Source organism: Protopterus annectens, chromosome 7.part1 (assembly GCF_019279795.1).
Source record: "Protopterus annectens isolate FY-2018-M chromosome 7.part1, PAN1.0, whole genome shotgun sequence".
NCBI lineage: Eukaryota > Metazoa > Chordata > Ceratodontiformes > Protopteridae > Protopterus > Protopterus annectens.
The window spans coordinates 424,987,522-425,014,169 of NC_056740.1; the positions used below are offsets into that span (position 1 = coordinate 424,987,522).

The 26,648-nt window shown below is 41.5% G+C and overlaps 1 protein-coding gene across 1 annotated transcript in view; it reads right to left on the reverse strand.

Annotated features, from left to right (window-relative positions):
- STAB1 (stabilin 1) overlaps positions 1–26,648 on the reverse strand; it is a 2,761,215-nt gene that overhangs the window by 138,984 nt on the left and 2,595,583 nt on the right. Inside the window, exon 69 of the mRNA XM_044078505.1 lies at positions 2,668–2,820. Coding sequence (XP_043934440.1) covers positions 2,668–2,820 — 153 coding nt within the window. The remainder of the gene's footprint in view (positions 1–2,667; positions 2,821–26,648) is intronic.

Below are 26,648 nucleotides of genomic sequence, written 5' to 3' on the forward strand. Positions count from 1 at the left end.
AGTAAATATGCCCCAAAGTGCCCTTTCTATCCCTCTATCTCTGTTTCTCACTTCTCCTCTCACTAATGCACCTACAAGTTCTTGTACTCTTAATAACCATCCCTAATATATTTTGTACAAAACTGGAATCATCCAGTCATACACTTTTTTCTCCCTTTAACTCATTTACCTCTCCCTGTTTAATTTTTCTACTTCTGTCTTTAATTGCTATGCTTGCTTTCCTAGAACTGATTACTAATGTAGTGCAAATCAGCTATATCTGTTTGCTTCTTATTACTGTCTCCTTAAAACATATTGATTGCTATTCGATATATATAATTTAATGGTTACTATTGCATTCAATTCTTATACTTTTGTATTATAATTGCCACAGCATTGGATTCATGCTGTAAACATGCTACTATACATTTAAATGCTATTCTGCCTGTGTCACACCTGAAAAGGCTCTTCATAGGATCATAGGAAGTTACTAGGCTAATGGCCCTAGGGCCCTTACAAGCCTAGATAAGTTCTACCCTTACTTCCACAATCAGCACATATTGCCCCTATCCAAGTGGACACAGGTGGAACCCCCGGGGTGAATTTATGGTTACCCATCCTATCGTCCAGATTGCATTTGAAGAGGGCCAATGAGATGCATTGTTCGCCGTAAAGTGGGAGTCTGTTCCAAAGGTATGGTAACCTCTGGGAGACAAATCTGTCTCTCAAGTAGGTTATATTAATGTCACATACCAGGTTAAGGTCTTTACAGTGAGTAACCCGTGTACCATTTGACTTACAGATATGCAGCATTTCTAATAAAACAGGGTCAGAGAATGCCTCTGAGTAGTCTGTATGAAATAGAATAAAGTCACAGTGGTTTCAGATGATCTACATAGAACAGATGCTGAAGACCTAGAGGTTTCCTTGTGAGGATCCTTTGTGGTCTCTCCAATTGCTGCAGGTGTTTGGAAAGGTACATACCAAAAGGGGCATTGTACTCAATTATTGGCTTGATGAGGGAAGAGTACAGGGAGGTTATAACTTCTTTTTTTCTGAAGACAATAATCTTACTTATGAGATGAGCAATATAGAATGCCTTTCTTACCACTGTGGAGACATGGTGGTCAAAGGTGAGGTTGCTGTCTACCTGTGTGCCCAAGTCTCTCACACACTGTGCGTACTTAAGGTATTGCTATTGTTGTGGTAGTCAGCAGGAACATCACCCTTACCGAAAGGGATGATAATACATTTTTTGCATTGAGTTTAAGACCATGACTTTGGCACCACTGATTTGTTTGTGTAAGACCCTATTGTATGATGCTGACATTATTTAGAGATTCCATGACACCCCCTGTTTGCAGTCATCAGCAAACTTTGTCAGACACAATCCTTTAGTTTTTGCTTGTAGTTTAGAAATAGATTCCAAACAGTAGAGGTCCCAGGACTGATCCCTGTGGAACACCACTAGTTACAGGTCTGCTGTTGGTGATGGAGTCCCCTATTCTGACTATATGGGTTCTGTTAGTGAGACAATTAGTTACCCATAATGATGCCTGAGTGGGGGATAGTGTCAAATGCCTTGGTTAGTCTACGTAGGCTGTATGCACAGAGTTGCCCTCATCTACGGCCTTGGTGACTGTCTTGAAGAAGTCCACCAGGTTTAACAGGCATGATCTTCCTTTGACAAATCCAAATTAAGTAAGGTCAAGTATCTTTGTTGATAAAGCCCATGAAGACTTGCTCCCTGGCCTTGCAGATAAGGTTAGTCAGGCTTATAGGTCTATAGTTCCTGGGGTCAGTGGAAGCACCACGTTTGCGAAAGAGAATAATGGTGGCCATTTTCCATTCAGCTGGGATGAAGCCGATGCTTAGATTATGACTGAAAAAAGTACACAATGGTGTTGCTAATTCTTGTTGGAGCCCATGTAGGATGCAGTCTGGGATGTTATCAGGTCCCATAGATGCTGTGTTTCTGACCTTAGAGAGTGCATTAACGGCTTGCTCTTTAGAGGTAGAAGGTAGGGACAGGTGGCAGGGATGTCATGGGGTATATGTGGTGGGGATAGGGGAGTGAAGTTTTCACATAACCTCTTGGCCAACAGGTTAGCTATGTCCACAGTGTATGTGGTATCATTAACTACCAGTTTGGCACAAATCTGGGCCTTTCTTTTTAGGTTATGGATGCAACTAAAGAATGCCTTATGGTTGTCTTTAGTTGAGGAAGCCAATTTGGATATGTAGTTTTTTTTGGAGGACTTCACAAGAAGTTTTATTTGCTTGTTTAAGCTGAAGAGGGAGTGATTACAGATTAGGGCTCATGCCCTCTTACTCGTACACAGTAATTTATTCTGCTTATTGTAAAGCCTGTTAATGGCAGTTGTCCACCAGGCAGGTTTACTCTTCATAGGTTCATAGGTTCATAGTTTAGTACTAAGCTAACTGCCCTTGTGAGCCTCCCAACCCCCTTGAGGGGCTTGTTTTGGTCCGTTCAGGTATGGCTGAGTCAATGCAGTTATGCATGTTTGTTTGTATAAAGTATCGGTGTAGAACTCAGCACAGTTGCTAGTTCCATCTGAGGGGTGTGGTGCAGAGAAGCTATTTATACCATCCCATAAGAAGTTATATACCACTATATTTATTTAGTTAACAAATGTGAAATAAATAAAAATATACTTTCATACTTACAGATGGCAGTGTTCGGTTGGAAGATGCAGAATCACCAATAGAGAGAGGGTATCCCAGTTTGGAAGGAAGGACAGTGCCTGTTGTTAGGTTCAGATATTCAAGAAAACTGTTGTTTGCGGTGACATGATGCTGTATATCTCGTCCAGTCAAAGTCTGCAAAAAATAATGTAGTTTGGTTATATTTATGCATATGAGTACAATTATGCATGTTTGCTAGTAACCAGTATCTACATAAGTACAAACAATTTGAAGCAGCATCAGCAGTACATATTTTATTCATTTATCATTTGTTGACTGGGTTAGTCCCACTAGGCTAGTGCCCTCTTTCCAGGGGAGACCCACAGTGGTATTTATACTACTAGGGGAAATCTGGCTAGATCATAAAGGAACTTCTCCTACTCGTTTCAATATGTTCTGTGGGATCTTTTGCATCCGACTGAGCAACTACCAATGCAAGCAGATGGGACCTTGGATTAATGCCTCTGTGATGGCCTTTCTATCCCAGGCCAGTAATCAAGGAGCCTCAATCCTCACCATTGAGAGTGGTGAGAGACAGTCACTAAAAACAGGGATGAATTTGCACAGTATTTTCATATACAGCTCTCTGCATCAAGCACAGTTTCCCCCAAGAGCACACAAGGAACATGCTCCAGACCTGGGACTGCACTGTCTCTCCAGATCCCAAAAAAGATGCACTTGGGAGCACTGTGCCCCAGTTCCAAGTAGCTGACACACCCACACCTGGGTATTTGATTTTCACACACATACATGCTCCTGGGAAAGGCTGGTACAGATTTACTAGCTGTACCTCTTCTGCCCAGACTATAAGGTAATCATACCAGGCAACCACTCTAAGACTGTTACAAGGGTATCCAATTATACTGAGTAAAATCAATACTATTATAAATGGTAGAGTGTAACCAAAGCAGCAAGGCTTTTCGGAGTGGCCAAGGCATCACTAAAATAAGCACAGGCACTCTCAAGATATTAAAAGTATTCTCTGAAAGACCAGCCACAATGAAATGTATACAAATATTTAATAACAAATAATAAGGTAGAAAACATGAGAATACTAAGTATCTAAGTACAATAAACACTAGAGCTTCAATCACATGAGTAATAAAAATAACACAGTTGGACAAATTCAAAGAGATGCAGAAGAATAATACTTAACTAATCTTACTGTTTTTCCTGACTGTCTAAAAAATAACTGTTCCCTAGCTAACAATTAATACAGCAAGGCAAGATACACCCCGATGATCACTTCTGTGTCTCTACTCGACAGTGGCACAGGAAAATAACTTTCTTGGATGGCGTAAGCCAGGGAACCTTGTTGGCTAGGCTTACGTAGGCCCTCGGGCCGATAGCCTAGTACCTACCTATGAACCTATGAGATGCTTACTTCCACAAGGCAATGAGATGAGTTTCAAAACTAAACTGATCTGAACTGAACTCAAGTAACTAACTGATAATTGTCATAGATCTTTATTTCAGTTTCCAAAGAAAACAAAACAAAACAAGCTGCTGTGTGAGTTCCATCCTCTCAGTGCTGGTTATAGAATGAAATCAGATTTGATCACCTGACTCTGGTACAATACACACTAAGAGCTTTGTTAAGATATGTTGCAGTATCTGAAAGCTATAGGACATTTTTAAAAACTTCTACTCTTACCTTGCAGAATTCTTTGTTTATACACAAACAAATCTTGGCCCACCTACTACAATACAATCTGATCACCTCTACCCAAAATGGCTTTCGTCCTCACCATAGCACCTCCACTGCACTTATCTCTTTCACCAATACTATCTCCCAAGCCAGAGACAATAATAAACTCATTTCTTGTCTATTCTTAGATCTGTCCAAAGCTTTCAACACAGTTTCTCATTCTATTCTTCTTTCAAAACTTTCTCAACTTAACCTTCCTCCAACAACTATTTCTTGGTTTAGCAGCTACCTCTCAGACCGGTACCAATCTGTCAAATGGCTCTCTGCTCTCTCTCTCCTTTTCTCCCTATTAACACAGGTGTTCCTCAGGGCTCAATCCTTGGACCCCTCCTTTTTAATATCTTTACTAATGATCTCCACAAATCTTGTCCCCAGTCATCTCTCATATAGTATGCAGATGACGCTACCATTATTTCTATAGCTGACAATCCTACTGCACTACAAACTCTCACACAGACATCTTTTAACCTTACGGAAACTTGGCTAACTCAACACCTTCTTATACTTAACCCCGAAAAACAAAGTTGCTACTTTTTCTCCCAAAATCCCATCTCTCTCTCTCTCTTAAATCCTCCTTCACCATCTCTTCACTCAACAACACTATAATAGCTCCAGAAACCCATACTAAGCTCCTTGGAGTAATTATTGATGACCAACTCAAATCTACCTTCAGATACATCACCGTATAAAGAGAACCAATCAAAAGCTTGGACTTCTTTATAGTAATAAAAACTTTCTTACTCCTGAAACTAGAATAACCCTTGCCAATGCCTATATCCTCCCTAATATCTTTTATAGCACACAAATCTTTATTAACCTTCAGTCTACACTTCTCTCTAAACTTGAATCTACCTACAACAAAGTGGCTAGGTTTGCTGCAAACTTGCCTTACAAATCTCACCAATGTCTTGCCCGCGAGTCACTACACTGGCTTGACTTACCAAACCATCTCAAATATATCCAACCTCTTACCATTCACTTCATTCTTAACAAACCACTTTCCTGTCCTAGTCTCTCTTCACTAGTCTCCTATTACACTCCCACTTGATCTTTATGGAGCTCTGATCAACATCGTCTACAAATTTACAAACCTAACAAAAGTGTAGGACAAAACTTATATAGCTACTCTCCAGCCATCCTCTGGAACAGGCTTCCCTTGACTCTAAGAAGCCTATCCCAGACTCCTACTTTCAAAATCTCTCTTAAACACTACCTTATCCACCTCACTACTTGCCCCTGTAACCTCCCCCCTTACTATTTATCTCTAATTCCCTCCCTATTTTCCTATCAAAGTTCCCCTTCCCCTCACATCTTCCTGCCACCACTTACCTTTTACCTCATGACCTGCTCTTTCTTACCTAACTCTTAACAGTAAGAATTTTTTTATTCTTTCTTCTGTCTTCTGTCCTATCCTTGTACAGTGTTTTTTTTTCGATTTAAAAATATGTATAAATAGTGTGACTCATGTATTCTATAAATTGGCTGTCTGTTGTATTGTATATATCACATTATTGTGTGGAGCTTTTCTCCCCGGGCCACCGCTGAAAAGGGACATGTATCCAGTCGGACTATCCTGGTCAACAAATGTAAAATAAATAAGTAAATAATTTAATCAGTTATCATAACAATGTTGATACATTTTTAACACAAGTATCTGTACAAGTCAGTGTGATAGTCAAATGACAAAATTATTTACAAAACTCCAGCTAACTCTGCTGGCATATGTTACACATGCACTGCCCTAGACTCCCTGGCACAGATGCCAGTATCTCACATCACCACAGACTCATCCAAAGGATGGCACACTCATAAGCGCAAAACCCACTAGTGTCAACAATTTGTCTTCTGATCTTCCACTAAAAAGGCAAGTATGCTAACTGTTGAGCCACTGAGTTTGTAGCATTTGTACTTTTGTTTTGTTTGTTCCTTACAAAAGACTGACTAGACACAAAAAACAAAGGCAATATAAAAGACTTGGTCTGGTTTTGTGACTTGGTCACTGCCATACTGTATGCAAGAAGAGAATGTATGATTGAAACACTTCTGACGTATTATAGGATCATAGGAGGTTACTAGGGTAATTGTCTCAGGGCCCTTACACGCCTAGCCAAATTCAATCTGTATTCCCAAGGGTGTCTGGTTCAATCCGACAACAAAATTAGCACCTATTGCCCTGTCCAAGAGAAACACAGGTGGAACCCCAGGGGTGAATTTCTGGTTACCCATCCAATTGTCCAAATTATAGTTAAATAGGGCCAAAGAGGAGCTTTGTTTAACATGAAGAGGAAGCTTGTTCCAAAGATGAGGCAACCTCTGTGAGACAAATCTGTCTCTCCAGCATGTTCTGTTGATGTCACATACCAGGCTAAGGTCCTTTGAGCGAGTGGACTGTGAACCATTTGACTTGCAAATGTGCAGCATTTCCATAGGTTCACAGATTTATACTAGGCTAACTCTCTTTGTAGGCCATTTTAAGCCTAGCCAATTACCTCATGTGAGAATCATACCCTGCACCTTGTATCTGTAAGGTAAACACCTTAACCATTATGCCAACCTCACACCCCCAAAAGTATAGGGATTGTTAAAATCAAGTTTAAAATGTATTACAAGGATAACTGCTCTTGTGGACTATTCCAATCCCAGGCAATTTCCCCACGTGAGAATCAAACCCTGCACTTTGTGCCTATAAGGCAAAGACCTTTGTGATGACTGGGGAGAGATGGGTGAAGGCTGACAGCCTAGTCAAATAGAATTTGATACATAATTCTATCAACTGTATAAATAAATGTAAAATGCAGGCTTATGTTTTAAATGTAAGAAAACACTGTCAAATGTAAACTTCAAGATTGTTGCAACATTGCCATCTGCTGTAAGGAAAACCAAGCCAAGTATTTCAAATGTGTCTTGTAAAGTTGAAAAGATCTTATGAATCTCTTTAATGTTTTACAAGTCAGTTCCAGTGTGTCTGGATGAAGGTTTTATGCCCATTGTTTTAAGGATAAAGTTTATGACCAGAATTTAGATGTGGAAGGTGCTTTATTGCTCTAGTTTCTGCTAGAATGTATATGTGAAATGCCTTGTATTGTTGTAAGTTTCTGAGTAGGCGTTAGATTGCTAAACACTGCAGTTTGTGGCCTGAGAACTTAGACCAGGTGTTAAAATGATGCAATATGAATACTGGGAAAACCTAAGTGTCAAAAATGATGTAATTTGGGAAGGGCCTTAGAGACATGTTTGTTAGTAATGTTTAAATACTATTTCTCCAAGAGACTGAGAGCATTTTGATCTTGGATATCTAACGTATCAGCACTCTGCCTTGTGCTCACATGTAAGTTTTAGCACTGTGATTTCTTGTAGGAATAGTTAAAGCTAGTAAAGATTAATTAGGTATTTTTCTTTGAAATCAGACCTGTCCTACTGTATTATTTTAAGTTTCTGTGCGATCTCTGAACTCTTATATATCTCTGTGGTGTAGTAGTTTTGTCTTGTGTTTTAATTATCATTAAATATTTTTAAAACATTCTACCCATGGCTGATTTGTGTAGAGATAAGCTCTAGAGTACATTGCATATTTATAGAGGTTATTGTAACAGCCCACTCAAAAGTAAGCATTGACTGTTAGTCATACTACCATTGGATATTAATATTGCACAGTAATAATTGGATACCCTTTTAAGGGCCTTTTAGCAGCTGATATTATTAACTCGGTGGTGGCAGTAATTACTACTGTATAGTCTGGGTAAAGGGGCACAGTTGGAGAATCTGTGTCAGCCTTTCCCGGGAGTGTCTGTGAAGTTGTATAAATACTTATCTCAAAGTGTGTCAACTACTTGGCAGGGACACGAAGCACTGGTTGAACAGAGAGGGTACTGGAGGTTTTAGCTTGCCCAGTTAGGCTGAGACCTGGATCCTATAGCTGTGCCAGTGGGGAGTCTTATTGGGGACCTGGTGAGCAAGGGAGCAACCAGCCCCAGACTGACTGTGATCTCTGTGTGCACTTAAGGGAAATTGTACTTTACTGTGTGTATTAGTTATCCTTTCCTCTTCTAGGAGATGACCTCCCTGGTGTTAGTGGTGAGGATTGAGGCTCCTTGATTGCTTGGCCAGGGCACGGTCATCACAACCTTAACTACTATTCAAACCTCCTACATAACATTCAGTATTCAGAAGTTAATCTCATGTACAGCCATTAATACATATTATATAATGAAGGCTTATTATATTAAAAAATAAATACACTGACCTTGTTCTTTTTTATGCTCTCAAATTTCTAAATACAATTACTGTCATGATCAATTTGTTTAGTTAAAATCCAATAAAAACTTAAAAAAAAAACAAAAAACAAAAAAAAAAAAACAAGTATACTGATTAGACAGCCCAACCAGTGTGCCAGTTGTAATCTGAGTATATACCGATTGAAAAAAATTTGGCCGCTGAAGTAGTGCTGAGCAGCCAAACTTTCTATTGTTGTATGCTGGAAAACAGCATTTCTTTCACTGGGAAAATATCAGGTATGTTCTGCGAGACTAAAGAAACAGAAACATACCTGATTTCCTCATATTTTTGCCCTTGTTATTTTTTTAACAGTAGAAAAAAATAGCAACGGACATTCTCTGCTAATTCTCCTGCATGTCCTGTGCAAGCATGGGAACATTAATTCCATATGCATGTGCAGTCCATCAGCATACAAACGACAACACAAAAGAATGCTGATGTGCCACTATACAAAGACATTATTAAGAAAGGTAAGCAAGTTCTTTCTTAAATAATGTCATTGCATAATAGCAATAACCCACTTCTGGATGTGGGTATCACAGGATTTACCCACACCCAGCCATGAGTAATTCCTAAAATAATAGCCTATACAGTCTACAGCTTAAAGCAGAAAGCTGGGTATGAGTTTAATGCATCCATTAGTCCGCGTGTGAACTCCTGGAGTTGTCACTTACATAATATGTGACTCAGCTCCGAAGCCTGGGTAACCCTATACAATGGATACTTCTCACCTGGTAGTTTATAGTTAACTGCTTAGTAAAAGAATCAAAAGACTGATTCTTCATTCACCTGAATGTCACAAGATTTTTTCCCTGAAACTCAAGACATTAACTGGTGTGTACATATACTTTAATGAACAGATGTCCATACACTCCTTGTAACACTTTAAGAGGACAGTGTACAGATTTGACTGCAGCTTTGTGATATACCATGCCTAGCTGCAATATTAAAACCACACTTACTTCATAAATGTGCTAACTCATATGATCTGTTATACAAAACACAAAAAGTAATAGTTAAGGCTTGCATCTGGGACTTATGGCACTTTTCAGAAGCTTTGAATCCAGGGCTCTGACTACCCCTACCCATAATTCCTTATGTTCCCCAGAGTACCTCAGATCAAGTTTGCTTGACTAGAAGTATAAGATTTATCTTATAGCCAAATATTCATGCCTACCTAAAATGGTGGACCAAAAATTAGCAAAGCTGTGAGGAACAGCAAAAACCAGGCTGTACAAGCACAAGGCACCTGGTCAGGTCCAACCACTTGACAGGTTTAGGCTGGGGGATGGATGGAAGGAGGGATGTTGAACCAAACAAAAACAAGACAACACAGATCTATCATGGTAAGTACACAACTTTCATATTCAATGTCTGTTTCCATCCAATTCAAGTTTTGTGACAGATTCCCAAGCTACCTAGATGCTTGGGCAGTGTCCAGGAAGAATATTCCTGAGAATATTGAAGCCAAAGTTTGTACAGGATCTAGATTGTACATCCAGTTTGTAGTGAGACACTAAGGTGTGAACAGTTGACCAAGTAGCTGCATTACAAATTTCAGCAATAGGAACCCTGATCATAAAGGCAGCATAAGTACTTATTGCCCTGGTAGAATAACCCTTTGGTTTTGTCTGCAAAGTGAATCCCAATTTTTCATACACAAATGCTGTACTGTTGGAAAGTCATCAGGATAAAGTGACTTTTGACAGTCATAGACCCAATTTAGGTTTAGTGAGAGCAATAAAAGGCTGATTAGAATTCCTGATGTCCCTAGTCCTGTGTAAATAAAACCTGAGATGTTGATGAATGTCAAGTGTAGAATATGCTCTCCTTTATTTGAAAACTTTGGGAATAACACTGGCAGACTGATAGTCTGGTTAATGTTTGCTTCAGAGGCCACCTTTTGGAGAAAATTAGTATTCATTCTTAATGATATACTGTCCTGAAGAAAGACAAGATATCAGGCTTTATAGGACAAGAACCTACAGTTCTGACGTGACTGCCACCAAAAACAGGGTTTCTCAAAGAAAGATATTTTAAATCTACTGTAGCAGCAGGCTGGAAAGGAGCTTTTGCTAAAGCCCGAAGCATGCTAGTAATGTCCCAAGGGGTGGCTGGATCCCGTATGGAGGCCTTAAAAGGCAAGTTCCCTTCAGAAAAGTTTTTGAAATCTTTAGAGAAGCAATGGAAGTCTGACTTTGCCCTGTGTGAAAATTGGAAATGGCTGTTAATTGTATTTTGTTGGGTGAGATACTGGGTCCCTTTTTGAAAAAGCTCTGCCAAGAAGTCCAGAATGGATGAAAGAGGGGCTGAAAAGGGATGTAATCCTCCAGAAGAAGCCCATATGGTAAGCCTTTGCCACTTCCTGAGATAGCTTTTTCTAGTATTTGGTTTCTGGGAGGAAGACAAAATGTGAATTACTGGACTAAAGATCCACACATCTTTGGCCACTGCTAGCATTGGAGAAACCATGCGGCTAATCTCAAAGTTTTCAGGTCGCACTAAGGTTGACTGGATGAGTGACTCAGAAGATCTGGACTAGGGTCAACACCCAGGGTGGATGTACTAGAGAAGGTTAGAGGAAGGGAAACCAAACTTGCTGGGACCAAAAGGGGAAAATGAGAATGACTTTCACTTTGTACCTTCTGTCTTTCTGAAAAAATGTCATTATGAAAGGAAGAGGAGGGGAGGATAGGCATAACGCAGATCTGGGGACCAATTGTTGATTAGAATGTCCATTGGTACTTGATTCTGTGGCGGGATTAGGACAAAGTAGCTGCTGCACTTCTTATTTAGGTACAAAGCAAAAAATATTGCAACAAGGTTGGCCCTAGTGACAGAAAATCTGTGTCATCACTGTCTGATTGAGAGAACAATTGTGAGGCAGAAGAATAGACCTGCTCAGTTTGTCGGCCAGAACACTGGAAGGCACCAAAATAAATGCTGCAGTGAGAAAGTGACAGGACATAAACTGTTATACTTTCATGGCTTCCTGGCAATGTGGATAAAATTGGGTTCTTTTCTGCTTGTTGATATACCAGACTACCACCAAGATGTCTGTCTGTATAGCAATCACACTCTTGGGGACAGAGTCCTGAAAAACACTCATCTCCAATACACTGATATGCAGACTGTGTGGTTGACCAAGAACCTTGAAATATCTTCCATTTGAAATGTCCCCCCACCTCAGATGGTGGGCACCTTTGGTTACTGTAATTATTGGAAGTGGTGGGGAGTTTGGCTGACCCTTCTGGACAATTGGATAGGTCAGCCACCACCTGATGTGTTCAATGCAATCTGTTGTGAGACTAATTGGTGCATGTAGAGGGTGCAACATCAAGGACCATTGAACAGAAAGAGTCCACTGCAGTACTCTCATATAGTATGCTGTCAGAGGGACCAGCGTGATTGGGGTGGTCATTAAACTCAACAGCCTGAGAATGAGTCTTGCAGGGGGAAAAGCATACTGGAGGACTTCTGACACTACTTGAAACAGGGACAATATTCTGAACCGTGGCAGCCTGGCTATCTGAAAATGTGTATCCAGTGACATCCTATAAAGTCTATTTGCTGTGTTGGTGTTAGTTGACTACTTGCAGGATTAACTGTAATTCATAAAACAAAAGGAACTTCAAATGAAGCAAAACTAAGTAAAAGAAAATAAAAAAATCCAAACTCAAACGTAGAAACACCAATTTAATGGTACACAGACAAAACGTCCCAACGACTAAGCACTTTCACCATAGAAATGGCTTCATCAGAGTAATATTGGGAAATACAAACACAATTTAAATAACACGTTTCACCTAACAACTGACCAATCCACACACAGTGACATCATCACATATTAAATGCAGAGATATAAAAACATAGTGCCCACTAAAATAATAAGGTAATACAAAATGATATACTTAAACTGTATGCACATGACCAAAAGTCATCAAACTCAAAAGTACTTATAAAAAGAACGAGAGCACCCCAGCACTACCAGGTTATACCTCATACCATGCTTTTCGGCCCCAAAACTTGGGCTGACCCACAAAAGGAGGGGGAGTATCAATATTCGTCAAAGATACACACACCTCCAGGTTCGTGGCACAGCACGAAGCATCAGAGACTATCCATGTGCAACTAACAGTGGGTAAAACTGCCTTCCAGTTTATAGCCTGCTACAGACCTCCCTCCCTAACCCAGAAACCCCACTCGGCCTTCCTGAGAACACTGGAAAATATGAAGGTCTCTCCAAATACCATTATATTGGGCGACTTCAACTACCCAAACATAGACTGGGAGCATTACTCTAGCTCCAACACCCTAGCCCAAAGGTTCCTAGAATTTATAAACTCTAATGCTATGGAACAACTTGTTACCACTCCCACAAGAGGGGAAAACATACTGGACCTGATCATCACCAACATGGGGACTCTATGCTCCAGACCAGAAGTGTATCCCTCACTGGTAAGATCAGACCATAAACTAATCTCACTGGATATTCACATCCCGACCCCACCCCCTGCCCAGAAAACCACAGTGAAAAACTTCTCTAAAGCAAATTTCACACTCCTCAAAACCGAGGTAGAATCCTTCAAAGCCCCTGGGCCTGTGGAAAATACGGCCCAGACCGCAGAATCCTTTATAAATGCATTCTATGAACACCTTCAGGAATGCATGGATCATGCGATCCCAAATAAAACCATGACCCAATCCTCCAAAGGCAGACATCCTGTCTGGTGGACCCCAGCCATAAACAAACTATACAATAGAAGGAGGAAGCTACTAAATGATAGAGGAAAATTCCAAAAAGGGAAGGCATCTCTGATCAGTATTAGCAAAAAACTACGGGCACTCATAAAATCGTCTAAGGCCAGCTTCGAGAGAAAAATTGCACAGGACACTAAGGATAATCACAAGGCTTTCTTTAGGTATGTTAGGAACATGGGTGGTAATTCCCAGATATGCTCAGAATTAGTCCAAAATGACAAAAAATACACCGAACCCACAGACATTGCCAACATCCTAGCTGACAGGTTCAGCGCAAACTTCTCCCCCCACCTCCCCACCAAAAGGGCAAATATCTATCCCAGCAGAGTGCTGCCCCCCTGACATCTCAGATGCTCAGGTAAGAGCCACCCTCTCCAAAGCAAAAAGCATAGCATCAATGGGACTAGTCGGTGTCCCGGGCTGCGTTCTACATGAACTCCAAGAAGAGCTAAACCCAAACATAAAACTACTGTTCAATCTCAGCCTTACTACAGGATATGTACCCAAAGAGTGGCGTACAGCAACTGTAGTCCCTCTCCACAAAGGTGGTGCCTCAACAGATCCTGGAAACTATCGCCCCATAAGCCTGACTAGCTTGGTCTGCAAAGCTATGGAAAGGATCATCATGGACCTCATAAATAAAGATATTGGGGACCTACAGACACTGGATCCTACCCAGTTCGGCTTTGTTAGGGGCAGATCCTGCCTCTTAAACCTGATTGATTTCTTTGAAACAGTCACCAAGGCCATTGACGTGGGGAAGGTGGTCCACACAGCCTACCTGGACCTCGCAAAAGCCTTCGATACAATACCCCACTCGGGCATTATAGATAAGCTCACCAGCTTAAATATAAACCCCTATGTCACTAGATGGGTTGCAAACTGACTCAAGGACAGAACCCACATGGTTAGAATTGCTGGAGCCATGTCAGACTGCAAACCAGTTACAAGTGGCATCCCACAAGGCTCAGTCCTGGGACCTCTCTTGCTCGGTATATATTTCTCGGCGGTACAGTCCAACACGGAAGGACTGTGGCTGACCAAGTTCGCAGATGACTGCAAACTGGGTGCCATAATCGACTCTCCAGCCGACACAAGCATCCTCCAAAAGGGCCTCATAGAAACAGACAACTGGTGCCAGAGCCAAGGCATCAAGCTAAACGCCAAAAAGTGTATAGTCATCCCCTTTGGCAAAAACAAAGTGCCCACAAATTACCACATAGGTGGTAATCCATTAAGTACCGAAGAAGTAATTAGGGACCTGGGGACCCAAGTTGATAGCAATCTCTCATTTGACAACCACGTGGCCAAAGTGGTTAGAAAAACATTTTATATAGCCCACCTAATCATGAAGGGATTCACATCTAGATCAGGGGAGGGCATCGTGCCTCTTTACTCATCCCTCATCAGGCCCATAATTGAGTACAATGCCCCTTTTGGGATGTACCTTACCAGACACCTGCAGCAACTGGAAAGACCCCAAAAGTACCTCACCAAGAAGATCAAAGGGCTCAAACAGATGCCATATGCTGCCCGGTTAAAGAAACTCCAGCTCTACTCAGTGGCATACCACCTGTTCAGAGGCGATCTGTGCCTGACGTATAAAGCCATGTCCAACCCGGAATTAATGGACATGCTGCACCTCAGAAAATCCAAATCCCATCGAGCTACACGCTCGAGAGACTTGAACCTCAGCACTGAAATAAATAGGACATGCTGGAGGGACAGATTCATAACCCAGAGGCTCCCTTCACTCTGGAATAAAATCCCAGTCTAGGTTAGGCAGAGTCCTTCATTGACTCTCTTCAAGAGGAATCTTGATGAGTGGATGGGAGATTGTAGGTTTACCCCGGGTATCACTTCTGTGTCACTGTTAGACAGAGGCACTGTATACTAACCTCAAAAAAGGGCAGAGCAAAATTCATTTAAAATGGGTGGCGAAAGCCAAACACATTCTGGCTAGGCTTATAAATGCCCTAGGGCAGATAGCCTAGTATAAACCTATGAACCTATATATATATATTCTCCTAAAAATATTTAAAAATTTTTGAAGTACCAGACAGTGTCCTAAACAGCACTTGCTTTTTCCCTGAGTATAGGAAGAATAGCTATACTGTTGTTCAAATTTGGGAGATGTGTGACATTAAGCCTAAATTGCCACATAATCTCGAGATTTTCCACATTTAGTTTCAAATCTCCCCCTCTCTCATTGCACATTACTTTGTCTATCACAAAGGTTCATAGGTTCATAGGTAGGTACCAGGCTATTGGCTCTGGGGCCTATACAAGCCCAGCCAAAAAGGTACCCTGGCTTTTGCCACCCAAGAAAATTATTTTCCTGTGCCACTGTCGAGCAGAGCCACAGAGGTGATCCCCAGGGTGAATTTCCTATTTCCCATCCAATCATCAAGATTTTTCTTGAAGAGTGCTAATGAGGAGCTTTGTTTGATATAGATAGGTAGTTTATTCCAGAGTATGGGAAGTCTTTGGGACAGGAATCTATCCCTCCGGCATGTTCTGTTTATTGTGGTGACAAGATTTAGGTCCCTAGAGCATCTAGCTCGGAGGGATTGGGATTTCTTTAAGTGGAGCATGCCCAACAGCTCTGGGTTTGACATAGCTTTGTATGTTAGGCAGAGATCACCTCTAAGTAGGCGATATGCGACGGAGTAAAGCTGGAGTTTTTTGAGACGGTCAGCGTAGGGCATCTGTTTGAGGCCGGTAATCCTCTTTGTGAGGTATTTCTGCGGCCTTTCCAGTTGTTGGAGATGTCTTGTGAGGTACATACCAAAAGGGGCATTGTACTCTATAATGGGTCTAATGAGTGATGAGTAGAGGGGAACAATGACCTCTTGATTTCTTGACTACTGTGGCAATGTGATTATCAAAGGAGAGACTACTGTCCACCTGTGTCCCAAGGTCTCTTATCACACTTTCGGTGTTAAGTATACTACCGCCTATGTTGTAGTTCATGGGTACAGTTTTTACCAAAGGGGATGACAATGCACTTTTTGGCATTGAGCTTGAGGCCATGGCTTTGACACCAGGCATCTGTCTCAGTGAGGCCCTTTTGTAGGATGTCCACATCATTAGGAGTTTCGATTATGGCTCCTAGTTTGCAGTCATCTGCGAACTTCGTTAGCCAAAGACCTTATGTGTAAGCCTGTACTTCAGAGAAGTAGATACCATACAGGAGAGGACCCAGGACTGAACCCTGTGGTACTCCACTTGTCACTGGTCTGAAGTCGGATTTGGAGTCTGCTACTTTCATAGTGTGGGTTCTGTCAGTGAGCCAGTTGGCAACCCATCTTGTGACATAGGGATTTATACCTAGTTTAGTGAGTTTATGTATAATTCCAGAGTGGGGGATGGTGTCAAAAGCCTTGGCAAGATCTAGATAGGCTGTGTGAACCACCTTACCCTTGTCTATGGCTTTGGTAACTGCTTCAAAGAAGTCTATCAGGTTTAGGAGACATGATCTGCCTTTTACAAACCCAAACTGGGTGGGATCCAGAGTTTGGAGATTACCAATGTCTTTGTTTATAAGTTCCATGATGATACATTCCATGGCCTTGCAGACCAGGCTTGTCAGGCTAATGGGGCGGTATTTTCCGGGGTCCGTGGTGGCTCCCCCCTTGTGGAATGGGATAACCGTTGCTGTATGCCATTAAGCAGGCACAAAGCCTGAGGTGAGGCTATGATTGAACATGGTACTTAGGTGGGGTGCCAGTTCGTTCTGTAGTTCATGTAGAACACAGCCTGGGATGTTGTCTGGTCCCATGGATGCTGTGTTCTTGGCTTTGGAGAGTGTGGTTTTTACCTGTGCAGCCATGATTACAAGAACTTTGCATTCTTCCGGTATAGAGATGGGCTTTTTAGGGGGTGAGAGGGGGGAAAGTTAGCGCTGAACCTATCTGCCAGGATGTTGGCAATATCAGTTGTGTCTGTATATTTAGTGCCATTGTGCTGTAACTCAAAGCAGATCTGAGTGTTGCCATTCAGATTCTTGACATAGCTATAGAATGCCTTGTGGTTGTCTTTAGAATCAGTGGCGATTTTGTTTTCGTAACTAGCTTTGGAGGATTTTATTAGGGATCACAGCTTCTTACTGAGGCTGACCAGGGATCTCCTCCACTCGTGGGATTTTACTCTCTTTTGCAAGAGTTTTTTCCTTCTGTTGTACAGTTTGTTTATGGCAGCGGACCACCAGATTGGCTTCCTTTTTTTGGAGGATAGCATCTTGGTTCTGTTTGGGATAGCACGATCCATGCACTCATGTAAGTACTTATAAAGTGCAATTGTGTAGGATTCAGTAGTCGTAACTGTATTGTCCATCTGCATGGGTGTCATGAAGTTGAACACTTCTGTCTTAAGAAGCATGAAGTTGGCTTTGGAGAAATTTTTTATTATGGTTTCCTTAATGGGGGGTGGATGCAGGATGTAGATATCTAGGGTAATTAGCTTATGGTCGGATCGGACCAATGAGGCATTGACTTCAGGTGTGGAACACCGGTCACTCATATTGGTAATGACTAGATCTAGGATATTGTTGCCCCTGGTGGGGGTGTGAACAAGTTGATCCAGGGCATTGGAGTTTATGAATTCCAGAAAGCGTTGAGCGAAGGAGTTGGTACATGAGTAGTTTTCCCAGTTAATGGTGGGGTAGTTGAAGTCGCCCATTATTAGAGTGTTTGGTTGAACCCTAATATTTTCCACTACATCAAGAAAAGAGGAGTGGGAATCCTGGGGCATGGTGGGTGATCTGTAGCAAGCTACAATTTGGATTGCAGTTTTGCCCAGAGTTAGTTGCACTTGGATAACCTCGGCTGCATTATGCTGAGCAACTAGCCTGGAGGTGTGGATATCCTTAATGAATATGGATACACCTCCGCCATTGGTGTTCCGGTCCAGGTTACAAGGCTGAAATGTGTGGTATGAGTTATAGCCTGGTAGTGCAGGGGTGCTCTCTGGAGCCTTGAACCAGGTCTCAGTCACTACACAGATATCGATGTTCTCCATTTTAAGGAGTGCCTCGAGTGAGTGAATTTTGAGATTTAGACTTCTGGCATTGAGTAGCATCAGAAGATGAATTTTTTGAAATTAATGCAAGTTGTGCTATGCCTATATAATGCATTATGAACATCTTAGTTCTAATGGCCTTGATGTGTTCAGCTATTCTCTCCCTGAGCCTCCGTACAGTTTTATCTACATAAAAACTCATGCAGCTGGTACAGGTTGCTACATATACTAACATACTGATGTTACAGCTGCACCTCCCCAGGCAACTTAATGTATGGTTATAGCCTGGGATAGACACATAAGGGCCATCATTAATATACTTGAAGGTCCTGCATGTCCCACACTTGTACATTCTGGATATTTGAAACCTGCGAGTGGAATTCTCCATGATGTTTTTGACATATGTCCATCTGCTAAACACTATCTTAGGTTTAGAACCGAGTATATCCTAGTGTGTATCTTTGAGACCCGAGTGCCATGCATTGTTATTAGCTGAAACAATGTCTTGGGCAAGATGGTTGTACCTAGGGACCATTGTGGTATTGTTGTCATGCTGGTTTTGAGGGGACTTATCAGGTAATCCAGCACTAAGAATAGGCTGGTAGAAGATATTATCTTCTTCAAAACCTCATGCTTAACCTTCAAAGTTAATTTGAGGGGATAGCCCCTATCTAAAAACATCCCTAAACTCACTTTTAAAGATGTCAGCGTTGTTAACCAGTCTAAACAGCCTTTGATGATCCCCTTCTTCTGGTGGTAAGGGTGACAGCTGTTGAAGTGGAACATAGAATTAGAAAAGGTTTTCTTTCTATGAATACTACTTTCAAGGGTCACCCCATCAAAATTTAGATGAAGGTCCAAATAATTGATTTCACTCGGATGCCAAAAACTTGTGAACCTGAAAAAGGAAGTTGTACTATTATGGAATTCCAGCAACTCATTCACTTCCTGGTCATCTCCTTCCCAAAGGATCAAAATCATCCAAAGATCTGTTGTACAACAAAATTTTGGACATAAATTGTGAGGTGAAGATAAAAACATCATGGAGAATTCCACTCGCAGGTTTCAAATATCCAGAATGTACAAGTGTGGGACATGCAGGACCTGCAAGTATATTAATGATGGCCCTTATGTGTCTATCCCTGGCCATAACCATACATTAAGTTGCCCGGGGAGGTGCAGCTGTAACACCAGTATGTTAGTATATGTAGCAACCTGTACCAGCTGCACGAGTTTTTATGTAGATAAAACTGTACGGAGGCTCAGGGAGAGAATAGCTGAAAACGTTAGGGCCATTAGAACTAAGAATGTTCATAATGCATTATATAGGCATAGCACAACTTGCATTAATTTCAAAAAAATTCATCTTCTTTGTGATAGACAAAGTAATGTGCAATGAGAGAGGAGGAGATTTGAAACTAAATGTGGAAAACCTCTAGATTATGTGGCAATTTAGGCTTAATGCCACACATCCCCCAGGTTTGAACGACAGTATAGCTATACTTCCTATACTCAAGGAAAAAGCAAGTGCTCTTTAGGACACTGTCTGATACTTCAAAAAAATGTGAACTGGAGCTAATCAAGAAAGGGGACAGAAAAAAACATTATTGTGCATGTAACTACAGTCATTTAAATGGCTGGTTCATTCCATAGATTGTGCATTCAGACTGGAGCAGTGTTCTGGCTTCTTGACTGGAACAATGAGTTTAATGCTTTTATTGGTTGTAGGGGTGGCTTGTGTTACTGGCTGCTGGGATGCAGTGCCTCATTTAAAAAAAGAAAAGAAATGGCATTTAAATTTAGAAAAACTTGACTATTATTTTTAAATTAAAAATAAGTCAGCTTTCCAACTTTTTCTTTTTGTCCAGGTGCTCAGACCTCAGCACATGTGGTGTACACCTTATATTTCAACTTCTTTGGATTCTTCTGTAATACACTACCCAAGGCTATCTATGCCTGTTGGTTGCAGTAAATCCAGTTCTAGTTTTGACCTCCTTGTTCAAAATTCCCTTCTCCACAACCACCCCTCCTAGATACCTGAAACTACTAACCTATTTGATTACTCTCCCTTCTGTCTCAATTTATAGCTTCTTCTGATTTCCCACATTTGCTACCATGACAGCTGTCTTGTCTGTACTGAGTTTCATTTCCTGTGCCTTTAGTTTTGCATTCCAGTCCCCTATCATTTGCCGAAGTTCTTGCTCTGACTATGCTAGCAATGCCACATTGTCTGCATACAGCAGCTCTGTTCATATATCCTCTCCGACCTGTTGTTAATATAGTCCGTCACCAGTATGTACAATAGTGGGCTCATAAATGAACTCTGATGCACACCCACTCCCACGGAGAACCCCTCTTATAATCTAAGCACTGTTCATACTTGTGTCATGGGGTGTCCTTGTACATAGCCTGCACTAATTCTACCAATGTTTCTGGGTCTTTGAAGCATTGCAAGACTGCCCAAATCATCTTTCTTGGAAGCCTTGTCATATGCTTTCTCCAAGTCTAGAAATGCTCAGTTGAACTCTCTTCTCATCTGCAGCTTATTTTCTGCTTCACTGCAAACATCAGGCTGATCATTCTGCATCTTGATCTGAATCCAAAAGGCTCACCTTCTATTGTATCTTCTACTACTCTGGACATTCATTTATCAAACACCCTCCCAGCATTTTTGTGCAGTGTGACAGGAGTTTAATATCTCTGTACTGCCTATATATATGCATGTGTGTGTGTGTGTGTGTGTGTGTGTGTGTGTGTGTGTGTGTGTGTGTGTGTGTATACATATATATTTATATATATATATATATATATATATATACATACATACATACATACCCTCCTCTTACCATGGAAATGTGTAACCTAATGCCTGATTAACATACATACAATTAATAAACGGCCTAATGTTTGAAATCACTATGTTTGTTTCACATTTATTGGATCTGAATGCAGTAATATGCTTTGTCTTGGATTACAGTGTAATGATTGGCGGTATTGCCAGCCAAGCCAGGAGAAGTAGTGCTGTGCATGTGTAACATATGCCAACATAAATTAGTTGGAGTTTTGTAAATAATTATATGTCATTTGTGTATCAAACTGATTTGTAAAGTTGCTTGTGTTAAAATGTATCAAAAGTGTGCCCTGCTGGAAAGAAAATAAATGCATGTATATTATTGTAACTGAATTAAATGTATATGTTTTAACAGAGGATACTGGAAGAGAAAAGTTTAATCACAGTCAAGCTATATTAAACTTTGAAAAAACTGATGAAATTAAATTAGGCCATAAAGATTGTATCTTACAGTTCTGAATGCAGCCAGAGACAACATGTCTATGAGAAGGCTGGGTTAATAGCTCTGTAGAAGTAGAAGTGTTAAAACGGTTTTATAACTTACAGGAGCAGTGGCAGATCTGAGCAAGGCTCTATCTGTGTGCATGGTAACACATAGGTGCTAAATCCTGACAGCTTCTAGCAAGGGGAGTTGCATGGGAACCAGAAGTCAGATGACCAGATGTATGTGATGTTATTCTGTACAGAAATAATGTTTTAGTATTAGACAAGTCTTAGGAGCTCTCTTTTTGAAACCTGACCAAGAAGGCAGACCACTCGCCTACTTCATCTTGCCATGTGCTAGTAAGTGACCTGGGACTAGGACTCTTTAGATTAGTCAGGAAAATATAGTGAGAATAATCAAGTATTGTTTTTCTGTAACTGTTTGAATCTTTCCCGCTGTGTTATTTTTAATATTTCCTGTGACTGAAACGCTGATGTTTACTGTAAGTAGATATTTAGTATTTTTTTGTTCTTTTATTATTTATTATTAAATATATTTAAACTTTTTATTGTGGCTGGTCCTTTAAAAGTACTTAAGCTTTGAGAGTATTTGCATATATTTATTTGGTGATAACTATGTCCACTAATAAAAGTCTGGCTGTTTGGTCAACATTACTATTTGTATTAATATTAACTTCGCACAGCATAATTAGATACTCTTTTAAGAGCCTTATAGTAACTGACTAGTGGCAGTGAATCTACCTTATGGTCTGGGCAAAGTTGGTAGAGTGGGTAATCTGTACCAGCCTTTCTCAGATGTGTGTGTGTGTGTGTGTGTGTGTGTGTGTGTGTGTGTGTGTGTGTGTGTGTGTGTGTGTGTGTGTGTGTGTGTGTGTGTGTGAAAAATACATTTTAAAGATTGTATGTGTCAGCTACTTGGTGCAGGGCTACACAGCACTAGTTTCAAAGAGAGGGTGCTGAACACAGCTGTGCCAGTGGAGAGCTTTAGTGGGGACTTGGGGAGATACAGATATAAAGAAATCCAGATGCCAGGCTGATCATGCTCCCTGTGTGCTCTTAAGGGAAACTGTGCTTGATGCAGAGAGGTCTGAATCTGGAAATACTGAGTGTATCCATTTGTATTCCAAGTGAACGTCCCTCTCCAGTGTCAGTGGTGAAGATTCAGGCTCCTTGATTATTGGTCTAGAGTGGGGATGTCACATATTGGCGAGCAGCGGTGTGGATATTGAACTCCTGTAGCCTGTAAGCAGTTGTCATTAAATGTATGCATTCTCCCAGCAGCCACACAGTATACATTGAGTTTCATACCACAACAGTTTTTATTTATTTTTTGTTAGTTTAGTTTAGTCAGGGAAAGCAGGCAAATATGTCAGCAGAGGATTATGGTAAGCTGACAAAGAACCAATTGACCAAGATGTGTGAAGCTAAAAGACTGCTGCATGCCAACCTGACTATGTTGGAAATTATTTCAGCCTTAGTCACAACTCAGACTAGCATCAAGTTGGATAACCAGTCTGATGATGGGAATGTGCAGCTATCAGAAAAAGGACAGTTCAAGTTTTCCTCAGAGGACTTACAAATCTGTCTGGAGTTAAAGAGACTTGAACTGGAGTCCAAAGGATTGGAATTAGAATCAGTAGAGAGACTGTGGCATTTGGAGGCTGAAGAAAATGAGAAGTAGGGTCAGCATGAGGAGGAGATGCTGACTCTTTGCCAGGGCCATGGAAGTAGCCACATAGGTCAGTAAATTTCTTCCACAATTTACAGAGGGTGATAATTTTGATAGTTTGATTCATATATTTGAAAGAATATGTAAACAGTATAATGTTGACCAAGGGCTCTGGGTACGGTTCCTGACACTCTTACTCCATGGTATTTACTTGAATGTTTTAATTTAACAGCTGAAGCATACAGAAAAAAAATTGTGAGCACAGACGCATGGCAGATGAAAGTGCGTGTGATTATATTGCTGAGTTAAGCACTTATCTTCATAGGTTGGTGAGTGCATGTCAGTTCACCACTTTTGAAGGACTGGCAGACCTTTTGGTGAGGGGAACAAGCCCTTAGTACTTTGCCTGAGGACATGAGACTCTGGTTGGCAGACCAAGAAAATAACTACTTACAAGCAGGGCATCACTGCACAGGAAGGGGATGCCCAGTGCTGCACATGGATATAAGGGAACCCATAGTGGGCAGCCTAAGCCACCCCAACAAAGTACACCAGTAACAGGGAAAGCCACTAGTTCAGGTACACAGCCAGGATCAAATGTTAAATGTTTAAATGTAACCAGTGGGGCCATGTATCATATATATGTCCATGGAGGTAAGGTGGCGGAGCCAGCAAGTGGGAATAACAGTATGCCAGTGGTAAGGTGTCTGGCGACAACATGATTACTGAACTATCACAAGAGGTTATATCCTATCCTAGTGGATGGAAAACAGGTCACTGCCAAGAGAGACACAGCCTCTGACATAACCAATGTAAAGCCTGCAGTGGCTAAAGAGGAGCAGTGCTTGCTTGGGCAGTCCACTCCAGTCAGAACATTAGGAGGGACCCCATTCCAAATGCCTTTGGCCAGGGTTCACCTTGACTGGAAGGGTGGAAAAAGAAGGAAGCAAGTAGGCATGTTTGAGGATATCCCTGCAGATGTCTTGATAGGGAATGATTTTGATAAGGCAGTACCTTGTGGGCATACAGTTACAAGCAGTCAGGCTTGGAAACAGGCATGTCATCTGATAGCCTTGGGGAGATCCAGACAGACACCACACCTGAAGCCAGGGATGGTTGTGTGGCTATTTCAGGGAGGGAGCTACCCCAAAGCAGTCATCTTGAAGGTGAGCCACAGCTGCTGGTAGGTAGCGATGTTTCCTTGGACAGACTGACTTCAAGGGCAGAGGTGAGTGGTAGTACCCTGGCTGACAGTGAGACACTGCTGTGAGAGGATACCATATGTCCTGTGGAAGGAGAACTGGGAAGAGTCACAAAAGTAGAGCTGTGACAGAATCAGCTCTCAGACCCTACACTAAGAGGCTTGATGGATGTAGCTAGGGAGGCACCTGATTCTCAAGGAAAAGGGGAGTCTGTATACTGGAACAAAGGGTTACTGTATAGAGAGTGGACCCTTTGGGAGAACTAGAGGGTGAGGTAATACAACAGTTGGTAGTGCCTACAGTCTGCCATCTGGCACTTCTAGCCATAGCCCATGACATTCCTTTTGCAGGTCATATGGGCATAAAGCATACTGAGAGATGCATTATGCAGAACATTTATTGTCCTGGGATTGCAAGAAATATAACAGGGTACTGCAGGAACTGTGAGCAGTACCAAGATGTAGGCAAGGCAGGAGACAAAGTCAAAGCTCCTTTGATGCCTTTGCCTATGACTGAGGTGCCATTTCAGAGGCTAGCTATGGATATTGTGAGGCTTCAGAGTACTCCAAGTTCCACAGGGAAGAAATATATCCTAGTTGTAGTAGATCATGCTACCAGATACCCTGAGGCAGTGGCTCTGTCCTCTATCAAGGCAGAGAAGGTGGCAAATACTTTGCTAGAGATTTTCAGCAGGGTAGGTTTCCCAGGAGAAATACTGACTGAAAGAGGTGCCAATTTCATATCAGACCTGCTGGCTTGTCTGTGGGAACACTGTGGGGTGAAGCACCTAAAGACTATCCCCTACCATCCTTAGACTAATGGTCTTGTGGAGAGGTTAAACTCTACACTAAAGACCATACTATGGGCATTTACAGACCAGTTTAAGAGAGAGTGGGACAAATATTTGCCCCATCTTCTGTTTGCATATAAAGAGGTACTCAAGGAATCCACAGGTTTTTCACCATTTGCATTGATGTATGGACATATTGTGAGGAGGCCTTTAGATTTGATTCGTGATGAGTGGAAGGGTAAGTTTGAATCCCACAAGAAGTCTGTTGTGGCATAAGTCCTAAACCTCATTGGCAAGGCTTGGGAGCTCACGGGCTTGGCCTAGGAGAACCTGGCGGGAGACCAACAGCAGAAAAAGGTCTGGTATGACAGGAATGCTTGGACCAGAGATATGCTGTGGGGCAGCAGGTTATGGTTTTCATTCCTGTCAGACACAATAAGCTGCAGGCAGCTTGGGAAGGACCCTTCAATGTGATAGGAAAGGTCAGTGATGTTAACTACATGATAGAACTGCTAGGCAGGAGGCAGGGGCACAAATTATACCATGTTAACATGATGAAACCTTACCATGATAGGGAGGCCCTGGTGCTAAGTACTTGCATTAGGAGGCAAGAGGAGTCTGAGGGGGATCTATGGCTAGTGCGAGCCAGCCAGCAAAATGACAAGTTACTATGATGGAGCCTGGGGTTGCAAGCATATGATATGACAGTGCAGCATTATAGTGAGGTCAGCAATGCCAAGGCAGATGGAATCTGAAGACAAGGTATGGGATAATGTTTTCTCAGATAGGCTCATTTCTCTCAAGCAACAGTTCTCAAAGGGCAATTGAAAAACTAGCTTGAGTCTTCAAAGGGGGGAGAGATGTGATGATAGGAGGTATTGACAGCCATGACAGGAGAAGTAGGGCAGTGGATGTGCAACATATGCTAGTATAAGCTAGCTGGAGTTCTGTAAAGAATTATATGTTATTTGTGAATCAAACTGATTTGTAGAACTGCTTGTGTTTAAAAATGTATTTGTAAGGTTGCCTGTGTTAAAATATATCAACAGTGTGCCCTGCTGGAAAAAAAAAAAAGAAATGTACATGTATTATTGTAAATGAATTAAATGGCTATGTTTTAACAGAGGATACTGGAAGAGAAAATCCACCTGCAGCAAACTTTGAAAAAATTGCTGAAATTAAATTAGGCCATATTGTATCTTAAAGTTCTGATTGCAGCCAGAGATGAAATGTCTGTGAGAAGC